The sequence below is a fragment of the Lithobates pipiens genome, unplaced genomic scaffold (assembly GCF_037356315.1).
Source record: "Lithobates pipiens isolate NorthernLeopardFrog02 unplaced genomic scaffold, aLitPip1_a1.2 Scaffold_23, whole genome shotgun sequence".
NCBI lineage: Eukaryota > Metazoa > Chordata > Amphibia > Anura > Ranidae > Lithobates > Lithobates pipiens.
Genome location: NW_027507785.1, coordinates 170,323,858 through 170,347,561, shown reverse-complemented (window position 1 = coordinate 170,347,561; position 23,704 = coordinate 170,323,858). Strand labels below are relative to the sequence as shown.

Here is a 23,704-nt window from a genome sequence, read left to right as displayed (position 1 = left end):
GGAACTGTAATGGATGTGATCATGAGTGTTTAAGAGTGTTATAAGTGAAATGCCTATTTCTGGTACTCTTATAGATATAAGTGCTTATCTTTCACTATCAGCCATCAACCTTAATCATACTCATTTAATCATAATTAAGATGTCTGCCAGCTTCTCCCTTCATGTGGAATGAAACGGCAAGGGTTAAAAAGAGCAACGTCAAAAAGAAGATTGCGCCTGTTTTCGGCACCATGAGACTACACAAAGAGGAAGGGGGCTGAAAACAAGACCCTATCTTAGCTACGATAGTTTGCTTTTCCCTTTCTTAGACATAACCCAGCTAAAAGCTTATACTCCTTCACAATAATGAATATGTATAATTTGTGGTTTGTACATGCTGTCTTTCATCTAATTTTTGATTTGATCGCAAGATATCCGGCTAATTGTATATCAGTCGGAGTTGAGGAAATAAAAAAGGAGAAGTATCTGAATACTGAACTGTGCCTGCGTCAGTGTTTGACTTCAAGTATGCACACTTTTATATTGAGGATTAATTTGGCCAGGGGGACAGAAACAAAGGTACCGTGCGGTTCTAGTTCGGAACCCAAACACAGTGACTCTTTTCAACCAGAAGGCTATGGTTGGAGCTCTTGACAAAGTGACATTTTTAAGTACAAGATTGTGCTGTGGCTCTCTGCATTTGTGGACCCACTGTAACAAGGAGAATGAAGAATTGACTGTAATTTTCCATCTTGACAAATAGAGGCAAGGTATTGTATAATTGCAGATTACTTATTACAGCTTGGTGTGAAAGTTTCCTATTCTGTTTTAGGCCTCATGCACACTGGGCATTTTGCCACCTCTCCTAGATGCCATTTTTCCGTGCAGTAGCATTTTGGCAGGCGCTTGGCCACTAATTTCATTGGCCAGAACAACAATTTACTCTGGCCACTGAAATTAATTAATGCTCAGGTGCTAAATGCACCTAGTGTTAAAACATGTATAGATGTGTTTACACACGTCAAATACTTTTTTTTCTGCCAAAATGCTGCTGCTGCTGGATGCGCTGGTTGCAGGTTTTATTTCTGCCTTTAAATGCCTATCTGTGCATGGACACACAGGCAAAGATGCAGGGACGTTTAGAGGCAGAAAAATAAAAGAAAAACAGAGGCTCCTAACAACTGTGTTTAAAATGTCCAGTGTGCATGAGGTACATACTATGACAGAGGACATCATCTCACACACCAGCAGCTTCACTCAGACCACTGCCTACACCTTGTAAATTAGTGATCTATCAGCTAGGATTCTCTCGTCAGGTGTAGTATATGATCCAGGTACAGGCAGTCCCCAGGTTACAAACAAGATAGGGTCTCTAGGTTTGTTCTTAAGTTGAATCTGTTTGTAAGTCGGCACAGGTACATTTTTAAGTGTAGCTCCAGCCAAAAAAAAATATTTTTAAGCTTTATGGATAGCATAGGGAAGGGTTATCGCCCCTGTAATGTTTTTTTCTGTTGTCTGTGCCCCTGTTCAAAAGATTTCACCTCACTTTCTGTCCCAATGACAACTGGATTTTTTTGAAAATGTTGGGTTGTTGTGGAAACAAGCCATGGTAATAAAGAATCAGTGAAGGTACCTTTTTCCCCATAATAACTCTTACAGGAGTGAATTTACCTTACTAGGGAGAAATTTCCTCTCACTTCCTGTTGTCTCCCTCCGCTTGTAAGTAGGAGTCGTTTGTAAGTCAGATGTTTGTAACGAGGGGACCGCCAGTATTTTTATAAAGAAACTAATCAGCATTTCCCCGTAATAGCTTTTCACATTGGCACTAGGATGTGTATTTTTCTTTTAGTTTTGTAAGACTTTTTTTTTATTGCAGACATAAAATCACCACGAGTAGTAAATGTTTATTTTACACAAAGAACATACTGTTATACACAATATACTTGCGATAATAGTCAAAGAATACATTGACTTAATAGTTAAGATTGCATTAAAATAAAAAAAGTTTTCAGAGTATATTATTGTAGACCAACACAATTACTGGCATCTCTATGAATTTGTGTGTGTGTGTCCATATACTGTATACCAGGTAAAACCTACTTTGAATATTCCCACAATGGAGTAAAATTAGTACTTTACCAGGCATAATGCTAATGTTCTTTTCTATTTGCTGCATTGTTTTGCATACAATATGGAATTGTCCCACAGCAGAAGCTACATTATAGAACTGTCCCACAGCAATTGTTTAGTATTCAGGAAATAAGTAGAACAGCAAAAGAGATGCCACATCCTCTCTTTTCCACCTTCATTAGCATTGTCGTAGTATGGGCTCCTCATAGGAAGGACCACTGCTTGCATCTCCGCGCACTACCTCCTGTTACTGGTATTTGTTTACAGCATTACAGAAGCCAAAAATGAAACCGATTAGCTTTGTCATAGCCCATGTTATTTATTCAGTAGATAGAGACCTAGTCATGCACTAAATGGTGTATCTCAGAAGGTAATAAACAGAATAAGAAGAATCCTAGCAAACTACCAGTACTCATTGTAAGAAAAAGTGTCATCTATAGCTAACAGCAAATCAGATACCAAAATGTAAAAGTGTGCTTTCTGCCACAAGTGATGTTCTTTTACCATTATCATTGTTTTCAAATTGTTAATAAATACAATACATTGAAATAATTCAGGCCCCTTATAAAAGAATAGTATTAATGTAACAATAAATATAGAATACACTGCACTTCAGGATAAGTTATTAATTACACGTTTCCTAGGCTGTTGCAGTCAAGCTACGTCTGTTCCTCTTGTCTGATTACAAGATGTGTTTCATACTAGTTGGCAAAAGGGAAGCTTAACTTAAAGTGGACGTAAACCCATCACTCACCCAGTATAAACTAATGCCACAGTATTACTGTATATATACACACACATGCAAGCCTCCTGCAAGTATCCCTACCTTGCAAATGTCAGCCCCTTCAGCAGTAGGAGCCCCGCAAAACTCTTGAAACGGTGGGTGAGTCTCTTTGCCGAAGGTTGGTGGACGGAGTTGTGACGTCACAAGACTCCCCTCCCACCTGTATACTCTCCTACACCGTTAATATCCTCCTCAGTCACACTACTCTTCTGCTGATCTCAAGGATCACGCCCCATGATGATTAACAGCCAGTTAAACTCAGGAAAGGCACCACATGACTTCAGCAAGCCCAATCATGCTGAGGTGTGGAGCAGCCAATCCTGGGACAGCTGGAGAAGAAAGGAGGAGGGATGTAAAGCTGGAATCGTAACACACTCTCTGCTCTCATGTTCATTCATGAGATAAAGTAATCGGATGTCAGTCACAGCAGCAGGGGATGTGGTGACACAAACTTTTCTGTGTGTTGTTTTTTATCTTACTAAAAAAAACACAAGAGGATTGCTCAGAGCTAGATTAACTCTTTGTGGCAAGATTTGGCACAGATGACTTGACATCCTCTACGGTACCATTTAGTCGTCATTAAAAAAAAAAAAATCCAGGTTTACATCCACTTTAACAAACCTTGCTGAAGTGAATCACTGCATTAGTGAAACACTAAAATGTATATTGCAAACAAATGTATGTAATCATAACAAAGAGTTAGGATAATGGCATGCTTTACTCCTAGGCTTAGTCATTAACAGTAGCTTAAGTTTGATTGGCAATCACTATCGTGCTCCAAGTCCATAGTAATAGGGTTCATCAGGACGATAGCCATATGCTGTTGTAGGCCGTCCAGGTATACCAGCCGGTTGTCCAAAATTATCAACACCAAGTCTACAAGAAAACAGAAACAGCATGTTACTAACTTTTTTTGTTGTGCGATAAATATTTTGCACATCTTGTTTCAGTTCTTTTTATCTCTATAATAAAATAAATTGAATAGATGTGCGGAAGGGGTTCATGACAAGCCATTTCTGGCCCAAGTCCCAGGATTATTACGCAGAGGCCTCTGGGAGATGCAGCAGGTCGTCTGAAATCTCGTTAAACTGTGCAAAAAGAACAACCATCAACACTCCGATATGCCTTTTATAGGGGTTGCGTGATTTTTGTTTGCTCATGCAAACCATTGGATGTTTCATTTAATCAGTGATACATAGCAGAGCGTGATAGAAAATGGTGCATACTTATGCAATCCATTATTTTGTGTTTCTACGACGTAATGAACTGAAGTATTTTTGTAGAGATCTGTTTTCACTTTGACATTAAAGAGTATATTTCTGTTAAAATGTATATGTCAAGCTTAATCTCTCTAAAAGAGAGATCTGAAAAGCAGAAAAAACATGACATGGGTTCTAACCTTTTCCAAATGTCCAAAACGAAGAAAAAAGTTTTGACTGGACGTAGCTACACCTTAATTAGTGTAAAAAAAAGTATTAACTGTGAATGAATATCCCATGACAAAAAAAAGTAAGAAAAGTTCCAAGGTGGTAAATACTTTTTCACCTCTTTTTTTAAAAGCAAAATATTGATCGCTTACAGCTCACATTTCAAAATTTAAAAAGAACATCAGTGGTATAATTTTTAAGAAGGCATTCAGGAAGTAGTACAAATATGCTTGTTAAACTTGAAAAACAAGGGTTGTGACAGCATACACAATACTTGACCTATTAACACTAATCTTACAACTACTCACATTTGAAGCTGCTACTAAACCATCTTATCTTTTCACCCCTGCTAATCTAAACAAAACCTACTGTCAATGCACAGCTTTGCAGCATTCTATAATATAGGAACACTTTTAACCCCGTCCCAAAGTGTTCTCTAGACTTTCTCAAGACAGACTTTCTCAAGGAATAGAGAAAAGATGTTCAATAGTATTATACCCCCTTTACCCTGTCATTTACTATGTCTTCGCTTTCCATATCTAACATACTACTATAATTGCATCTCTGTATGTCGCCTACTAACATTACATACATCACAATATTGTCCAAGACAAAATACAAAAAATAATAATAAATATATATATATATATATATATATATATATATATATATATATATATATATATATATATATATATATATATATATATATATATATAAATATTATATTATATTATACACATACATATATACACAGTTAAGTCCATATATATTTGTACACAATATTTTTCCAGGTATTTACTCAAATATAAAAAACTCAAGATATACTATTAATGGCCTCCCGTCTAGTATATCATCACAGCGCTCAAACACCCCCCTCTCCCCAGCTGCCACTTAAATAATAGAATATATCTCTCAGAAGGTGAAAAAAAAAAAAAACTAACAGTCACAATGCAAAAATCACCTTGTGGCGCTACAAAGAATAAACACTGTTAAATAACAGTGTAATACAGTGCCCAAAACGGCACTGCGTGAAAATTATAAACGCATGTGCATCAATACAGTACAATAAACAATGAAGTGAATTGTGATTAAATAGCAATCAAAAAAATCACAATCAAAAAATCACATAAAAGTGATAAAGTGAAAATGTGACAAAACATAAATAAAGCAAATAAACACAATATTTTTCTGCTACAAATAGTGCTCTAATGGAAATGTGCAGTTCCAAAATAAATGTATTCTTAAAGTTCGATCTTCAATCAGACACAATTATTGAAGAGCAATAACTGTGATGGTAGCATTAGTTCAAAACCTCCTTTTCAGTGAAAGTTCTATGCCAAAGTGTCCATAAACCGCAAAGCCTCCACCACACCCTTGGTGTTCGTGCCCCCCTTGTTTAGAACACTCACCAGCAGTATTGCCCAGCACTCTCGTGTCGGGCAAAAATCGCTTATAATGTATACAGATGATAACTGTTTCTCCAGCCAATTCTTGTGAAAAACTTCGCAGCAGAGGGTAATCAATTAATATCTGAGGCCGCGTACAGATGCGGGGACTGTTCGCTCAACTTTGTCCGCTGAACAGTGTTTCGGCGGACAGTCCGCTCGTGTGTGGGCTTTCAGCGGACAGTTTCAGCGAACAGTCTGCTGAACAAAGTTTTTCGGAATTTCCGAAAAACTGTCCGCTGAAACTTTGTTTCAGCGAACAGTCCCCTCGTGTGTAGGCTTGTTCGTCAAACTAAGTTCCGCGCATGCTCAGAAAGGATTTACACGCCGAAGTTTGCATTGCAGTGTATAGGACGTCTTTTTCTAGTCCCGTCGTACGTGCCGTTCACGTCATCGCGCACGGTTTCAGCGGACTGTTCGTTCGTCGTGTGTAGCCAAGTCCGTCCATGCTAATTTTGAGCGGACTGTCCGCTGAAACTGTTTGACGAACAAAGTTGAGCGGACAGTCCCCGCGTGTGTACGCGGCCTCAGAGATACCTTGGCCACTATGACTCTCAGTCCTTGAATCAACTCAGTTGATTCAAGGACTGAGAGTCATAGTGGCCAAAGTATCTCTGAGATATTAATTGATTACCCTCTGCTGCGAAGTTTTTCACAAGAATTGGCTGGAGAAACAGTTATCATCTGTATACATTATAAGCGATTTTTGCCCGACACGAGAGTGCTGGGCAATACTGCTGGTGAGTGTTCTAAACAAGGGGGGCACGAACACCAAGGGTGTGGTGGAGGCTTTGCGGTTTATGGACACTTTGGCATAGAACTTTCACTGAAAAGGAGGTTTTGAACTAATGCTACCATCACAGTTATTGCTCTTCAATAATTGTGTCTGATTGAAGATCGAACTTTAAGAATACATTTATTTTGGAACTGCACATTTCCATTAGAGCACTATTTGTAGCAGAAAAATATTGTGTTTATTTGCTTTATTTATGTTTTGTCACATTTTCACTTTATCACTTTTATGTGATTTTTTGATTGTGATTTTTTTGATTGCTATTTAATCACAATTCACTTCATTGTTTATTGTACTGTATTGATGCACATGCATTTATAATTTTCACGCAGTGCAGTTTTGGGCACTGTAGTACACTGCTATTTAACAGTGTTTATTCTTTGTAGCGCCACAAGGTGATTTTTGCATTGTGACTGTTAGTTTTTCTTTTTTTCACCTTCTGAGAGATATATTTACTCAAATATATTCAAGCTAGTTATATAATCGATATGGGCTGAAAGTGCACACTCTTTCAGATTTGAGGGTATGTACATCCAAATCAGAGGAAGCATTTAGGAATTACAGCTGTTAATAGCCATCTCCCCCTTTTTTAAAGGGACCAAAAGTAATTGGACAATTGAATCAAAAGTTGTTTCATGACCACTGCCTACTCCTTTGTTAATTCCTCATAAATTAAAAGGTCTGGAGTTGATTCTAAGTGTGTAATTTGCATTTGGAATCTATTGTCGTGAACCTACATCATACGTTCAAAGGAGCTGTCCATGCAAGTAAAACAGGCCATTGTAAGGCTTCAAAAATGAAAGAAATCAAAGAGATAGCAGCAACAATTAGGAGTGGCCAAATCAACAGTTTGGTACATTCTAAGGAAATAAGAACACACTGGTAAGCGCATCAAAATAAAAAGGCCTGGATGTCCATGGAAGACAACAGTGGTGTATGATCGCAGGATCCTCTCTATGGCAAACATAAACCCATTTACAACATCCAGACAATCAAGTGAAAGAATCTCCAAGAGGTGGGCGTATCATTGTCAAGGTCAACAATCAAGAGAAGACTTCACGAGAGAAAATACAGAGGATTCACCACAAGGTGCACACCATTCATACGTCTGAAGAATAGAAAAACCAGATTAGACTTTGCTAAAAAAAAAAAAAACGTCTAAAAAAGCCAGACCAGTTCTGGAAAAGCAGTCTTTGGACAGATGAAACTAAGATTCAATTGTACCAGAATGACGAGAAGAAAAAAAAAGTGTGGAGAATTCTTGGAACAGCTCATGATCCAAAGCACACAACGTCATCTGTAAAACATGGTGGAGGCATGGGAATGCATGGCTTCCAGTGGTACTGGGTCATTGGTGTTTATTAATGATGTGACAGAAGCAGCCATATGAATTGTGCAGTTTTTAGAGATATACTGTCAGCCCAGATTCCGTCAAATGCAGCAAAGTTGATTGGAGGGCACTTCACAGTACAGATGGACAATGATTTAAAACACAACGCAAAAGCAACCCAGGAGCTTTTGAAGGAAAATAAGTGAAATATTCTGCAATGGCCGAATAAATCACCTGATCTGAACCCAATTGAGCATGCATTTCACTTGTTGAAGGCAAAACTAGAGGCAGAAGGACCCACAAACAAAAAACAACTGAAGACAGCTGCAGTTAGAGCCTGGCAAAGCATCAGAAAGGAGGAAACTCAGTCTATGGTAATGTCCATAGGTTCCAGACTTCAGGCAGTCATTGCCAGTAAAGGATTCTCAACAAAATATAAAAAAATGAACACTTTATGGTTATATTCATTTGTCCAATTACATTTAGGGGACTGTGTATAAAAATGGTTGCAGTTCCTAAAATTTGCACTTGATATTTATATTCAAGTCCTTGAATTAAAGTCGAAAATCTGCGTCTGTGGCCAAATATATATCGACCTAACTGTATGTATGTGTGTGTATGTAATATATATATATATATATATATATATATATATATTTTATATATATATATATATATATATATATATATATATATATATATATATATATATATATATTACATATACATACACACAGTTGTGCTCATAAGTTTAAATACCCTGGCAGAATTGATGATTTCTTGGCCATTTCTTGGGCCTGCGTGTGCCACACTCTGTCACAGCTCCCGGACAAGACACCCCTAGGGGAGCTTCCAGTTTCCAATATGACATCTCCTTATGGCGGCTGTGAGTATTGTTTACATCATAAATCTTTCCTATTATATCTCCTCCTTCTCCAAAATTGTTGTGACCCAGACACTCTTTATGGTTTCTTTTTTAGATCAAGACATTGCTGCTCCTGATGAGTGGATTAACACACTCCACTAAACAGTTGTGTTCATAAGTTTAAATACCCTGGCAGAATTTATGATTTCTTGGCCATTTTTCAGAGAATATGAATGATAACACAAAAACATTTCTTTCACTCATGGTTATTGTTTGGCTGAAGCCATTTATTATTAATCAACTGTTTACTCTTTTTAAATCATAATTACAACAGAAACTACCCAGGTGACCTTGATCAAAAGTTTACATGCCCTGGTGATTTTGGCCTGATAACATGCACAGAAGCTGACACAAAGGGTTTTGAATGGCTATTAAATGGTAACCATCCTCATCTGTGATCTGTTTGCTTGTAATTCGTGTGCGTGTATAAAAGGTCAATGAGTGCTCCAGTCCTGCCCTGAGGTGTCTGGATTGTGAGTCATGGGGAAAGAAAAAGAATCGTCAAAGGGTCTGTGGGAAAAGTTAGATGAACTGTATAAAACAGGAAACGGATATAAAAAGATATCCAAGGAATTGAGATTGCCAATCAGCAGTGTTCAAACTCTAATCAAGAAGTGGAAAATGAGGGGTTCTGTTGAATTTCAGCCACAACTGCCAGGAAAATTGTTCAGGATGCAAAGAAAAACCCACAAATAACTTCAGGTAAAATATAGGACTCTTTGAAAACATGTGGTGTGGATGTTTCAAATGCACAATAAGGAGGCATTTAAAAAAAAGATGGCTGCATGGTCGAGTCGCCAGAAGAAAGCCATTACTACGCAAATGCAACAAAGTATCCCATTACAATATGCCAAACAGCACAAAGACAAGCCTCAAACCATCTGGCACAAAGTAATTTGGAGTGATAAGACCAAAATTTAGCCTTTTGGCCACAACCATAAACACTACGTTTGGAGAGGAGTCAACAAGGCCTATGATGAAAGGTACACAATTCCTATGTGAAACACGGAGGTGGACTGCTGATGTTTTGGGGATGTGTGAGCTACAAAGGCACAGGCAATTTTGTCAAAATTGATGGCAAGATGAATGCAGTAAGTTATCAAAAAATACTGGAGGAACATTTGCATTCATCAGCCAGGAAGCTACGCATGGGACGTACTTGGACATTCCAACATGACAATAATCCAAAACACAAGGCCAAGTCGATCCGTCATGGGCTACAGCAGAATAAAGTGAAGGTTCTGGTGTGACCATCTCAGTCTCCTGACCTCAATATCATTGAGCCACTCTGCAGAGATATCAATTGTGCAGTTCATGCAAGACAGCACAAGAATTTACAGGAACTGGAGGTTTTTTGCCAAGAGGAAAGGGCAGCTTTACCATCTAAGATAAAGAGCCTCATCCGCAAATACCACAAAAGACTTCAAGCTGTCATTGATGTAAAAAAGGGTAATACACGGTATTAAGAACTGGGGTATGTAAACTTTTGATCAGGGTCATTTGGGTAGTTTCTGTTATGATTATGATTTAAAGAGTAAGCACGGTTGATTGATAATAAATGGCTTCATCCAAACACTAACCATAAGTGAAAAAAGTTTTTATGTTATCATTCTCTATCATATCATATTCAGGGTATTTAAACTTATGAGCACATATGAGCACAACTGCATATATACACACACCTAATAATCATTAGAAACAAAAACCCATTGAATAAATGTTTATGTTCAATTCAGCAGGTGTTATGCTGGCCATACACGGGTCATTTTCTTTCATTGAAGCCCCTGGTTAAACAAAATAAAATTACTTGAATCCCTCCTACTAAGCAATTGTATTCTGATGGCGGGGAGATTTCCCCTGCTGTCAGAATACATTCACAAGCACTGGCGACTATAGCTGGTGGTACTGATCGAGAAAACATTTACCAACAGGCTGGTTGTGCACAAGTGAGTCGAAAGATTGGCTTGTGCACAACCAGTTTACCCATACATGGATTGACATTTGGTCAGTTCCTCAAATTTCAATCCATGTATGGCCAGCTTTAAAGTTTTTAACAGATAAATCCATTTAGCCCCTGCTTGGAGATATCCCTTTTAACATTAGATTAGTTATTGTGGCTCTCTCAACATATTATAAACCACACAGCACTGAAGTATGCATGTCAAAAAATATAATGATGAAGATCATTTGACAATTAGAACTTTGTTGTAAGAAGACATTCACATGTGGTTCAGTGTGGTGCGATTTCAGCCCATTCATTTTCAGAAGAATTGTGGGCATCTTTTTTGCAGCAGCACCACAATCGCATTAAATGGTTGATTTGTGCAGGCAAACCGCATTGTGTTTGGGGTGCTGTTAACTTTGTTTTGAAGCCTGCAGCAGATCGCAAACACAGCGCACTTGCAATGCGGTGCATGTGTGAGCCTAGGCTCACTGAATACTTCTAGCTTCTTACCTGATCTTTGTGTTACCCTGAGATGCCCCATATTTTCATGCCAGCTGTTTAGCCAGATAGAACACCGATTTGTTATATCACTGTCGTATAGCTATGGAAGAGTTTGTTGAAATTTGGTTGCAAGGCTATACTGTACTTTTCTTTTGCTATGTGTGCATATTTGGCCTGCAAGAGCCTTCAGATTTCTGAACAAGCACCCAAGTCCTAAAATCTTAGGCACACAAGCAAATACCAAAATTATTTGTGGAAGGTAAAGTATGACTACAGGGAAACTTTTTTTTTAGTTTTGGACAGAGTGGAGAGGGATTAGAACACCTGTCAGGTTTTTATGCGGCCTGGTTCACAAATATGCGTTTTTTGGTACTTTTTGCAGAAACATACTACAGTTCATGGAGAAACTGCAGAAAAGCATCTAGTGCGTTTTTGTTGCAAATTGTGTTTTTTTTAATCTGCCCGGCAAAAAATTGGCATAAAAACAAAAAGCACAAGAAATGCAAAACGTACCACAAAAAGCACTGCATAAACAGTTGAAAAGCAAACTGCAAAGATGTGAACCCACCTTTCCTGTCTGTTCTTTCTCACAAAATGAAAAACATGCCTTTAACTATACTTTAAGCACTGATTTGCATTTTTCTTTGAGGCAGGGTTTCTTAACCTTTTTCCAGTCAGAGCACCATTTAAAATGATCGACGATCTCGAGGCACCCTATTGTAAAATGTAAAAAACAAAGCTAATGGTTTTCCATATGGCAGCAGCATCCATAAACATACAGCGCCTTGAAAAAAGTTTTCACACCCCTTGAAACTTTCCACATTTGTGTTATGTTAAAACCAAAAACAAATGCATTTTATTGGGATTTTATGTGATAGACCAACACAAAGTGGCACATAATTGTGAAGTGGAAGGAAAATGATAAATGGTTTTAATTTTTTTTTTTTACAAATAAATATGTGAAAAATGTGGCGTGCATTTGTATTCAGGCCCCTTTACTCTGATACCCCTTAGGTCCGGTACACTCTGAGGCAGCACGACTTGCAGCGCGCATGCCTCAGGCAACCTGGACCCGACCGATGCGGTTACTTGCAAAACGACTTCTCTATAGAAGTCAATGCAAGTCGCCCCCAAAGTCGTACAAGAACATTTTTCTAAGTAGGAGCGACTTGTGTCGCTCCGATTAGAATGGCTCCATAGTACAGAACGGGACGCGACTTTCAGGCGGCTAAGTTGCCTGACAAGTTGTCCCAGTGTGAACTGACCCTTACTAAAAATCAAATGGAACCAATTGCCTTCAGAAGTCCCCTAATTAGTAAATAGAGTCCACCTGTTTTTAATTTAATCTCAGTATAAATACAGCTGTTCTCTGTGAAGCCCTCAGAGATTTTTTTTTATAGAACATTAGCGAACAAACAGCATCGTGAAGGCTAAGGAACACACCAGACAGGTCAGGGATATGGTTTTGACATTTAAAGCAGGGTTAGGTTATTAAAAAAAAATATCCCAAGCTTTGAACATCTCAAAGAGCACTGTTCAATCCATCATCTGAAAATGGAAAGAGAATGGCACAACTGCAAACCTACCAAGACATGGCCGTCCACCTAAACTGACGGGCCGGGCAAGGAGAGCATTAATCAGAGAAGCAGCCAAAAGGCCCATGTTAACTCTGGAGGAGCTTCAGAGATCCACAGCTCAGGTGGGAGAATCAGTCCACAGGACAACTATTAGTCGTGCACTCCACAAATCTGGCCTTTATAAAAAGAGTGGCAAAAAGAAAAAGTAATTGTTGAAAGAAAGCCATAAGGAGTCCCATTTGCAGTTTGCAAGAAGCCATGTGGGGGACACAGCAAACTTGTGGAAGAAGGTCCTCTGGTCAGATGAGAACAAAATTTTACTTTTTGGCCTAAAAGCAAAATGCTATATGTGGCGGAAAACTAAAACTGCACATCACCAAAACACACCATCCCAACTGTGAAACATGGTGGTGGCAGCATGCTGTGCGATACTTTTCTTTAGCAGGGACAGAGAAGCTGGTCAGAGTTGATGGGAAGATGGAAGGAGCCAAAATACAGGGCAATCTTATAAGAAAGCCTGTTATGTCTGCAAAAGACTTGAGACTGGGGCTGAGGTTCACCATCCAGCAGGACAATGACCCTCAACATACAGCTAAAGCTACAATGGAATGGTTTAGATCAAAGTACATGTATGTATTACAATGGCCAAATCAAAGTCTAGACCTAAATCCAATGGATAATCTGTGGCAAGACTTATAAATTGCTGTTCACAGAAGCTCTCCATCCAATCTGACAGTTTTGAAAAGAAGAATGGGTAAAAATGTCACTCTAGATGTGCAAAGCTGGTAGAGACATCCCCAAAAAGACTTGCAGCTGTAATTGCAGCGAAAGGTGGTTCTACAAAGTAGTGACCCAGAGGGGCTGAATACAAATGCATGCTACACTTTTCACATATTTATTTGTAAAAAAATTATTTATATTTTCCTGCCAGTTCACAATTACCGTATATACTCGAGTATAAGCCGAGATTTTCAGCCTCTTTTTTGAGGCTGAAAGTGCCCCCCTCGGCTTATACTCGAGTCATCGCTGTCTGCCCGCTCGATCAGCGTGTCGAGCAGACAGACAGCGGCCATTCTAGAATTCAAAAGCCGCGCCTCCGGCTCCGCCTTCGCCTGTGATAGGCGGAACACTGAATTTCCCAGCAGCCTGTGTTCCGCCTATCACGGGCATCGTCTCATCCTCGTACTACGGACGAGGATGAGACGATGCCCGTGATAGGCGGAACACAGGCTGCTGGGAAATTGAGTGTTCCGCCTATCACGGACATCCGATAGGCGGAACAGCAGTCAGTGGGAAATTGAGTGTTCCGCCTATCACCGACGGAGGCGCGGCTTTTGAATCCTAGAATGGCCGCCGACGAAGAGCTGAAGGACGGAGGCTCGGCTCGGGACGGGACGGGCCGGGCCGGGACGGGACGCAGGCTGGACGGCAGGCAGGCTGGACACAGGTAGGCTGCACGGACACACACACACACACACACACACACACACAGATGCATGGACACACACACACACACACACACACACACAGATGCATGGACACACACACAGGGATGGATGGACCCACAGGGATGGACGGACACACAGGGATGGACAGGCATGTCTCACCCTCGGCTTATACACGAGTCAATAATTTTTTCCAGTTTTTTGGGGGTAAATTGGGGGCCTCGGCTTATATTCGGGTCGGCCTATACTCGAGTATATACGGTATGTGCCACTTTGTGTTGGTCTATCACATAAAACCCATTTAAATTTTTGGTTGTAACATGACAAAATGTGGTATGAATACTATTTCAAGGCACTGAAGCTGTGCATGTGCTCAATGTCCTCCTTATTAACCAATTACATCTGCAGTTGTTAGGATGCTGGCACCTGGCCTGCACAGTGCCTAGGGTAAGGTTACACAATGAAAACCTGTGGCTGTGTGTAACAAAAAGCATGTTAATCCACCACTGGCTTGTACACAATTTTTGGGCAATTTGGGACAATCTTTAGGTAATTTGCCAAGTCATCCCTGAAGAACCCAGGAGGCACCTTGGTTGAAAAATGCTGGTTTACGGTGATTCCCCAACTTAATGCCAAACCTTTTCCATACTGAATCTACTATTTACAGCTCAGTGTGTGCTTATTGAAATTACCTACATAAACATTGTATCCAATATGATTTAATATTATAATAGATACAGTATACCTATTAAACATTATTAATAACAAAAACTATTTAAATCAATGTCAAATTGTTGACCTCTGGGTGTTAAAGTATAAAACAAAACCAAAAAAAAAAAAAAAAAAACACACATTTACCGGTAGCTTCAGTTTGTGAGCTCTTCCTTTTAAAATGAGATATACTACATTTCCCTACTGTTCAAGCCATCTCCCAGAATTGCAAACCAATCGGCTCTTTAGAAAAAAACAATATAGTTCTTAATGCCTCAACCTAAATTATTACTTCATCTTATCAAGATAGAATATTGCATAATTATAGTATGCACCATTTCACATTTATCCAATATTTTTATTTTTATTTGCTGACCACAATATTAAATAAAGTCTGTACAAATCCACTATACATTGTCTTGAAGAAACTTTCAATATCTTAATAATTTAACTTTTTGTAATCAACATTGTGCATGAAAAAGGGAAACCAAAAGTGTTCATGACCTATTTGTGCTCAGACATGGGGTAAAGTAATGGGGAGAACATTTCCAAACCAAGCTGCTGTGAACATTTGTGTATTACACAATGATCTTCCATTAAACAGCTTGCTTTGCATACTAGGATATACATACAGTAGCTGCAAACAGATACGGAGAGAGCAACAAAGCATATATTGAGATACTAACCCAGTGCTAAATGAGTGCTGACCAACAAGGTCTCCATTTTGCAGCTGATAATCATTGAAAAAGTCTGGGCTCACTGCAACTTCAGGAGGCATCAATCCTTCTAGGAGAGAAAACAGAACATATATAAAATGTATATGAAAGTTTACTTTTTCTATATAAACTAGATTTTCACAACTCTTTCAGCAACATTTTTAAGGTTAGGCTTAAAGGGGTTGTAAAGGTAAATGTTTTTTCACCTTAATGCATTCTATGCATTAAGGTGAAAAAACATCTGACAGTGCCTGCGCCCCCAGCCCCCCGTTTTACTTACCTCACCCCTCGAAAATCCCGCGCTCGCCCCCGCCGTCCTTCCTCGCCACTCAGCCTGGCCGCTGATTGGCTGGAGTGGATGGAAAGCAGCGCAGCCATTGGCTTGCGCTGCTGTCAATCACATCCATGACGTGGAGCACCGGGGGGCGGGGCCGTGTGATACAGCGGGGGGCTATAGCCGCCAGCTGTATAACGGGAGCGTGTCCACAGGTGCTTCTCACCATGCGAGGGAGCTCGCATGAACGTGAGAAGTACCTGCGGGAAGAAGCCGAGACAGCCGCCAAGGGACCCCAGAAGAGCAGGTTCTGGGCCACTCTGTGCAAAACGCGCTGCACAGTGGAGGTAAGTATAACATGTTTGTTATTTTAAAAAAATAAAAAAATTAACTTTACAATCCCTTTATCCTAAACTGGCATACGTGTTATTTACACAGTAATGAGTAAATGTTGGTAAAGGGAAACATGTTCTCTAATAAATACTGTATACAAAAAAAAATACTAAAACTAGATGCAAAGAATACTGGTTTATTGATGAAAGAGAATTCTAATGGTTAAAAGTAGAATCACCAACAAAACCTTTAACTAAAGAAATCATTTAGCTAAAGTTACTAATTTTAAAGAAAAAGAATAAAGATGGATGCAAAAAGTGAACAATTTTGAACGGATGCATAATAAATGACTGCTGCAAATCTAAAAAAATATTTTAATGCAGAACTTTACTCATTACAACTTATCAAGAAGCATACATTCCACATTAATAATTATGCTACCACAATGAGTGTGTGCTGTAAATAGCCTCCAGCATTGTGCTAAAGCCCAGGGCCCCTGAACAGCTGTAAATCAGAGCACAGCGTGGTCAGTTCTCTAGCTATGCTGGGAACTCAGCCTGCTCTCCTGCAATGATTAGACTTGTCCTGACACACACCCCTATCACAGCCTTTCACTGGGAAGCTCAGTGTGCTTCTGCCTCTCCTCCCATTTCTTATGCAGCCTAGAACAGAGGGTATGTGATCACTTATAAAAAAATTAAAATAAAAAATAAAAAAAAAGGATAAAAAAAAAAGGTATTTATAATGTTTTTTTATATCTATACACAAATGTTTTGCCTTTGATTTATATTTTAAACTGAATGGGATGTTTTATAAGGTGAGGGTTTACAATCACTTTAAGGTAAACAAGTTGCAATTGTGGCACAATATAAAACAGCATTATAGCTGGTGTTTGTAGGGAGGCCACGATATGATAGATAGGAAAAAGGAATAAAATGCTTTCAGCTGCAATTGTTTTACCCAGATACCCAAAATGTACTGTAGAATAGGAGGTATACCAGAACTCTAAATTGAAGCTATGTCTGCATACCAAGCTCATATATTACCCAAAAACAAACATTTTAGTTAACATAAATGTATGCTTTTTGAGTCAAGAACTTGTAACATCTTACATGCTGGTCATCAGACGGGAGGAATGCATTTAAAGAGAGGGAGGTTTTGGCCATCAATGTACACATGCTAATTAAATGGCTTCAATACTTCTTATGTTATTTATTTAAACAAGGTGAGGATCATTCCGATTTAATTTGCTGCATGTTTCTTTCACGGACTCAAAAACGGTGCATCCAGAAAGTATTTACAGTGCTTTTTTCCACATTTTGTTATGTTAAACCCTTATTCCAAAATGGATTAAAATAATTATTTTCCTCAAAATTCTACAAACAATACCCCATAATGACAACATGAAAGAAGTTTGTTTGAAATCTTTGCAAATTTATTAAAAATAAAAAAAGGAAAAAAATCCCATGTACACAAGTATTCACAGCTTTTGCCATGACACTCAAAAATTAGCTCAGGTGCATCCGGTTTCCACTGAGAAGTTTCTACAACTTGATTGAAGTCCACTTGTGGTAAATTCAGTTGATTGGACATGATTTGAAAAGGCACACACTTGTCTATATAAGGCCTCACAGTTAACAGTGCATGCCAGAGCACAAACCAAGCCATGAAATCCAAGGAATTATCTGTAGACTTCTAAAACAGGATTGTATCGAGGCACAGATCTTGGGAAGGGTACAGAAAAATTTCTGAAGCATTGAAGGTCCCAATGAGCACAGTAGCCTCCATCATCCGTAAATGGAACTCTTTTGGAACTACCAGGACTCTTCCTAGAGCGGGCAGCCCGGCCCGCTCTAGGAAGCAATCGGGAGAGAAGGGCCTTAGGGAGGTGACCAAGTACCGGACGGTCACTATGACAAAGCTCCAACATTTCTCTGTGGAGAAAGGAGAACCTTCCAGAACAACAAACATCTCTGCAGCACTCCACAAATCAGGCCAGTATGGTAGAGTGGCCAGCGGAAGCCACTCCTCAGTAAAAGGCACATGATAGCCCGTCTGGAGTTTGCCAAAAGGCACCTGAGAGACTCTCAGACCATGAGCAAAAATATTCTCTGGTCTGATGAAACAACGATTGAACTTTTTTGGCCTGAATGGCAAGCGTCATGTCTGGTGGAAACCAGGCACCACTCATCACCTAACCAATACCATCCCTACAGTGGAGCATGGTGGTGGCAGCATCATGTTGTGGGGATGTTTTTGAGTGATAAGGAACTAGAAGACTAGTTAGGGTCTATGGAAAGATGAATGCAGCAATGTACAGAGACATCCTTGATGAAAATCCTCTCCAGAGCGCTCTGGATTTCAGACTGGGGCGAAAGTTCATCTTCCAACAGAACGATCCTAAGTACACAGGCAAGATAACAACGCTGTGAATGTCCTTGAGTAGCCCAGACTTGAACCCGATTGAACATCTCTGGAGAGATCAGAAAATGGCTATGCACAGACATTCCCCATCTAACCTGATGGAGTTTGAGAGGTCCTGCAAAGAAGAATGAGAGAAACTGCCCAAAAATAGGTGTGCCTAGCTTGTAGCATTATACTCAAAAAGACTTGAGGCTGTAATTGGTGCCAAAGGTGCTTCAACAAAGAATTGAGCAAAGGCTGTGAAGACTTATGTACATATTTTTTTCCTTTTTTAGTTTTAATAAATTTGCAAAGATTTCAAACAAACTTCTTTCACGTTACCATTATGGGGTATTGTTTGTAGAATTTGGAGGAACATAATGAATTTAATACATTTTGGAATAACGCCGTAATATAACAAAATGTGGAAAAAGTATAGCGCTGTGCATACTTTCCAGATGCACTGTCAGAGATAGGACGGCAACTAGCATTTTCAAAAAAGGTTTCAGCAATGACAAACTCCATATGAGGCAAACTAACATTTTCAATAACATATTATTTAAACTATTTTTTAATAAGTCTGCTCCATTAATCGTTATTTAATGCATATTTTATTTACCTGCACTATAGTACAAATCAGGTCTCTCTAGAATGTCACCTTCATGGATAAATGGTTCAATAGGCTCATCACCATATAAATATTGCTCATTTTCATCCATCTGGCGACTCTCCACCATTTCAAGCCACTGAGAATTGTGCCAGCGAAACTTCTCGCTCTGTATCTTTTTTGCCCATTCTTCATCATATTCCTAAAGAGAATGAAATAAAATTATCAGAAATGTTTACACGCATTACATATACACCTAAAGATGTAAACTGAGCTGTAGAAGGCCAGTACTAAGAAAGACCTAAAAAGTATGGAAAGTGCCTGACATTGCATCTTCCATACAGTTCATAGGAAATATGCAAAGCAGAACAAGTCAACATAACAGCAAAAATAATCAAATTCTAACAGAAATCGTGCTGGAACAAAATATATCCTCAATGCAACAAGACCGAGAATTTAGGACTTGACAATGTTTAGAATGTGTCCACTGTTGAATAAGATCAGGACAAACTGTTACTCCTTTCCTCTGCAAGACTTGCCCATATCTCCCAATTTTAATTTTGATTTTAAATTTTAATTAATGTGAAGTGTTTTATGAAAAATATTATCCTTAGAAAGCTTTAGGTTTTGTCAGGGGATTCCACCTCTTCTTTTTAATGACAATTATCAGGCTTAGTGTCTTATGAGGTATGCTTAGGGGTTCCTTGGAATAAGCTGGCTGAATACTTGCAAGCATAAGTCAGCTATCTCATGGACCATTGGATTTTTAACTTTTTAGTTAGATAGAGGAGTATCGTTCAGCAGAAAAGCGGCTGGAATTTTATTGAGTGAGACCCCAGTCAGTGTTTTAAAATCATAGATTCTACCTCGGACCAAAAGCCGTTTAATTTTGGGCTTTCCCAGAAGATATACAAAAAAAAGGGTTCCCACAGATTCTCCACAGCCACAAAACACATCTTGGAAACTTGGGGATAGATCCTATGTAGCTCAACAGGGGTTTTATACCACCGTGTGAGAAGCTTATAACCTCCCTCCTGATATCTGCTTGCAAGAGAAACTTAATGTGCAAATAGTATCATTTTTTCTTTCGGAGGTTGAGAGAAGGTATCCTGCAGGTCACTTTCCCATTGTTGCAAAAAAAGTCAAGTCGGCAATGTCCCCTTGGTTTGTCAGGTGAGTGTAGAAGTGTGAAAGAGTGAGGAAGCTGGGACCCATCTAACAGATCTGTTCAACTGGTGTAAGTTGCCGTAGGTTTTGATGTCCCTCAGGTAGTGAATGTAGGTACGCACTCCATTGTGCCCTCCTGAAAAAGTTGAAATCCATGTGAACGCGGGCCTCCAATTCTCGTTTGGATGTAAGCTTATTAGCAACCGTGAAATGTAGATGCCTAAAAACGTTCTGCCGACGAATCATCGTAAATTTTGGGTCAGTCAGGCCTGGTAGGAATGCATGGGACCCCAACACCGGGGCGAGGAGACTCGAGGATGGAGATAGAGTAGGCAGCGTCTGAAATGGACAGTTAGCTACCCGTAAAGTCGGCCCAACTGTAGGGTGCGTAGTAATCGGTGTAGGGCAAGTTTGCCTAGGGCACCAGGGTAAGCCCGCTAATACAGGATCCACCGTCGCTTGTTCTAGGTCAACCCACAGTTTAGGGTCAGACATTACACACCACTCCATTATTCTGGTAAGGTGGGAAGCCTCATAATATATTACAGTATCTGGAAAGCCCATTCTCCTCTGCACTTTTGGAAGGATAGTATAGCTAGTATTTCTTATCCAATATATGACACATGCAATGCTGACCCATGATATGTCCTTCCTATAATAAATTTAACCAAAGGGGAATGAAAGGGGAAAGGGTAGGGTAGAGAGTTAGGGTCTCCTATGCACTGTTGTGAGCTCAGGCCTTGGAAACAGTATAAGTGTTCAGGATCCATAATCAATACATACATAGGGGATTGTTAGTGTCAAGATAGGGATATAGTGGTTACCTCTTGTGATTACCATAATAGGCGAGTCTTTCAGTGGAACAAGTTATACAAATTTAATAACAAAAAAGGTGCGTCATGGATGGCATGTATGCATCTCCTCTCTTTATGTGGCAGGTACTGAGCCCTTTAAAAGACACAGCAGGGGTTAATGAAGCAGAGTGCTGATAAGGAGGCAGGGAAGAGATTTCTAGGTAGGACTGCTGATGGTTACACCTGTGTGAGATTGAAAACACAAGCCAGAAACCTCTTCTGTTAACGGTTATCTGTAGTACCCATCCATCATGGACTCCGTTATGCTGAAGTAAGCATTCAATTCTGTTATGCTGATGGGACTATACTAAGAAAGAACCAGGAATTTTCCCCCTTTTTATTAATGTAGACTTTATTTGTTTAGCTCCTGTAAAAACTATTTAGGTTTAGTAAACTAGTAAGGTGTATGATGCTTCACAAAGCCAGTGTACTGCGATCTTGCTGACCCCCAAACTTCACAACTACTGCAGTCAGGCTTTGAAAATGAATGTTTAGGGGAACAATACCCTCCTGTTGACTAGAAATATTAAAGCAACTGTTTATGACTGACAATGAACAGAAGCAGGCTGCAAAGTAACACCTGGCCAATGTAGCACAAAATATGGAGGCCCAGTGCAGGAACACAGAGGCCCACATAACTGTCATAAGTGAAACCACATTAGCACAAATAAGGACTCCAAGACTATATAATCACTTTCTCAAAGTCACTGCCATGTTTTACAAAAGCCGACACCTATAGGCAACATGGAGGCATTCCTGACAAGATCAGGACAGAAGAACAAGAAGGATGGCCCCAAGACAAATGGGCTGGCCTAATTGCTCCCATATTGTCAGGAAACTCACAAAAGGCATATTATGACTTCACTCCTGAGAATGCCAAGATCTATGTCCACCAGAAACTTGGGACTCTGACCCACCTGGGAGTGACAACAGCTGTTTCATACAGTGAGTACATTAATGAAGCTATCAGATCAGCTGCCACAGTCAGCAATGCAGGATCTGACTTCCGACCAAGTGGTCAAGCCATACTGTGTTGTTTCCCAAGTCCATCAGCACTCTGTGGTTCTGCAATGATTTCCAGAAGCTTAATGAGATGTCAGAATGTATCGCTTATCCCATGTTCTGGACTTTACAAAGGGATATTGGCAGAAAACCTTAACAGAAGCCACCCAGGAGAAAGTGTCTTTCTCCCAAAATGGCAGGTGAGCCACATGTTATGCTATGAATCCCATTTACCCAAAGTCCAGGCAGTGTTAGATTTTTTGAGTAGAGTGGGATTTACAGTGAACCCCGAGACATGGGGGAAGCAAAGTACCTTGGGTACATTGTGAGAAGAGAGATGGTGACGCCCCAAGACTGCAGAAAGAGGTTATACAGTCCTGGCCCTCCCCCCTCACCAAAATGAAAATGTGTACGTTCATGGGCATAATGGTAGCCAGCCCATTCAATCGAAATGTTACACAAGGAGAAGTAAATTTTGATTGTAGATTATCAATCACATCTCTGTTTTCAACATGTAATCGCATAATCTGATTGGCTGAAATACAAATAAATTTATGTACAAAGTATCCCAGTGATGGTTATCAATGTGAAACGATCAATAGTTTTCCATCCTGGCCGATCAACTCACTTTGTTCAAACCTCATCTAAATTAAGCCCTTGCCTTGGGCTTACCTAATAGCCAGCCTTGGTCATTAGTAGCTGTCTTGTAAAATGATGTAGAAATGCTATCATCCATATTATTCTAACAGTAATTACAGAGCAAATTGCTTATAAGTTGACGCACTTACCGCTATGATATCAAGAGTGTTATCACACACTTTTCGAATCTCTGCATTTTTATCATGCATTAAATCTATCAGGTAAGCAGGAGCCTCTGCATTAAAATGTTAAGGAAAATTGAATACACCATTCGTTGAACACATTTTGCTGTATAGAAACTACAATTTGTGTCCTATTTGCCACCTCATTAGGCTTTGAGGAGCATCTTGAATGTTTTGTAGCCAATTCGGAATTTCATTTACCCCCTAATACTGTGTCCAACATGCCACATAATTAGCACTTATTTCATTTAGACCTGATGTCATCCATCTATTCATAAAAAGATTGCTGACATGTTTTGGGGACTGGCATGCTGACTCTGGCATTATTAGAAGGTGAGTCAGTAGGCTGGAATAAGAACGTATGGTGGAAATGCAATTCTTTAGGATGCGGTTGTGAGGTGCACATTTATTTTTTATTTTTTTTAAGAAACCCTGTCATGCAAGAAACTCCATGGTGGGTAGTGCTGAACTCCTCCTGGAAATGCCTGTTATGCTTGGGTCTACAATGTTAGTACAGTTACTGACATGGAAC

General features: G+C 39.5%; 1 protein-coding gene across 2 annotated transcripts in view; it reads right to left on the bottom strand.

Annotated features, from left to right (window-relative positions):
• Positions 1–1,870: 1,870 nt before the first annotated feature.
• Positions 1,871–23,704, bottom strand: part of KIFAP3 (kinesin associated protein 3) — a 115,297-nt gene continuing 93,463 nt past the window's right edge. For both annotated transcript variants that reach the window (XM_077452600.1, XM_077452599.1), the window contains exons 17-20: positions 23,140–23,225; positions 19,341–19,530; positions 15,682–15,781; positions 1,871–3,769 (exon numbers count right to left, since the gene is read on the bottom strand). In XM_077452600.1, the coding sequence (XP_077308726.1) occupies positions 3,661–3,769; positions 15,682–15,781; positions 19,341–19,530; positions 23,140–23,225 (485 nt within the window). In that variant the 3' untranslated portion in view covers positions 1,871–3,660. The remainder of the gene's footprint in view (positions 3,770–15,681; positions 15,782–19,340; positions 19,531–23,139; positions 23,226–23,704) is intronic.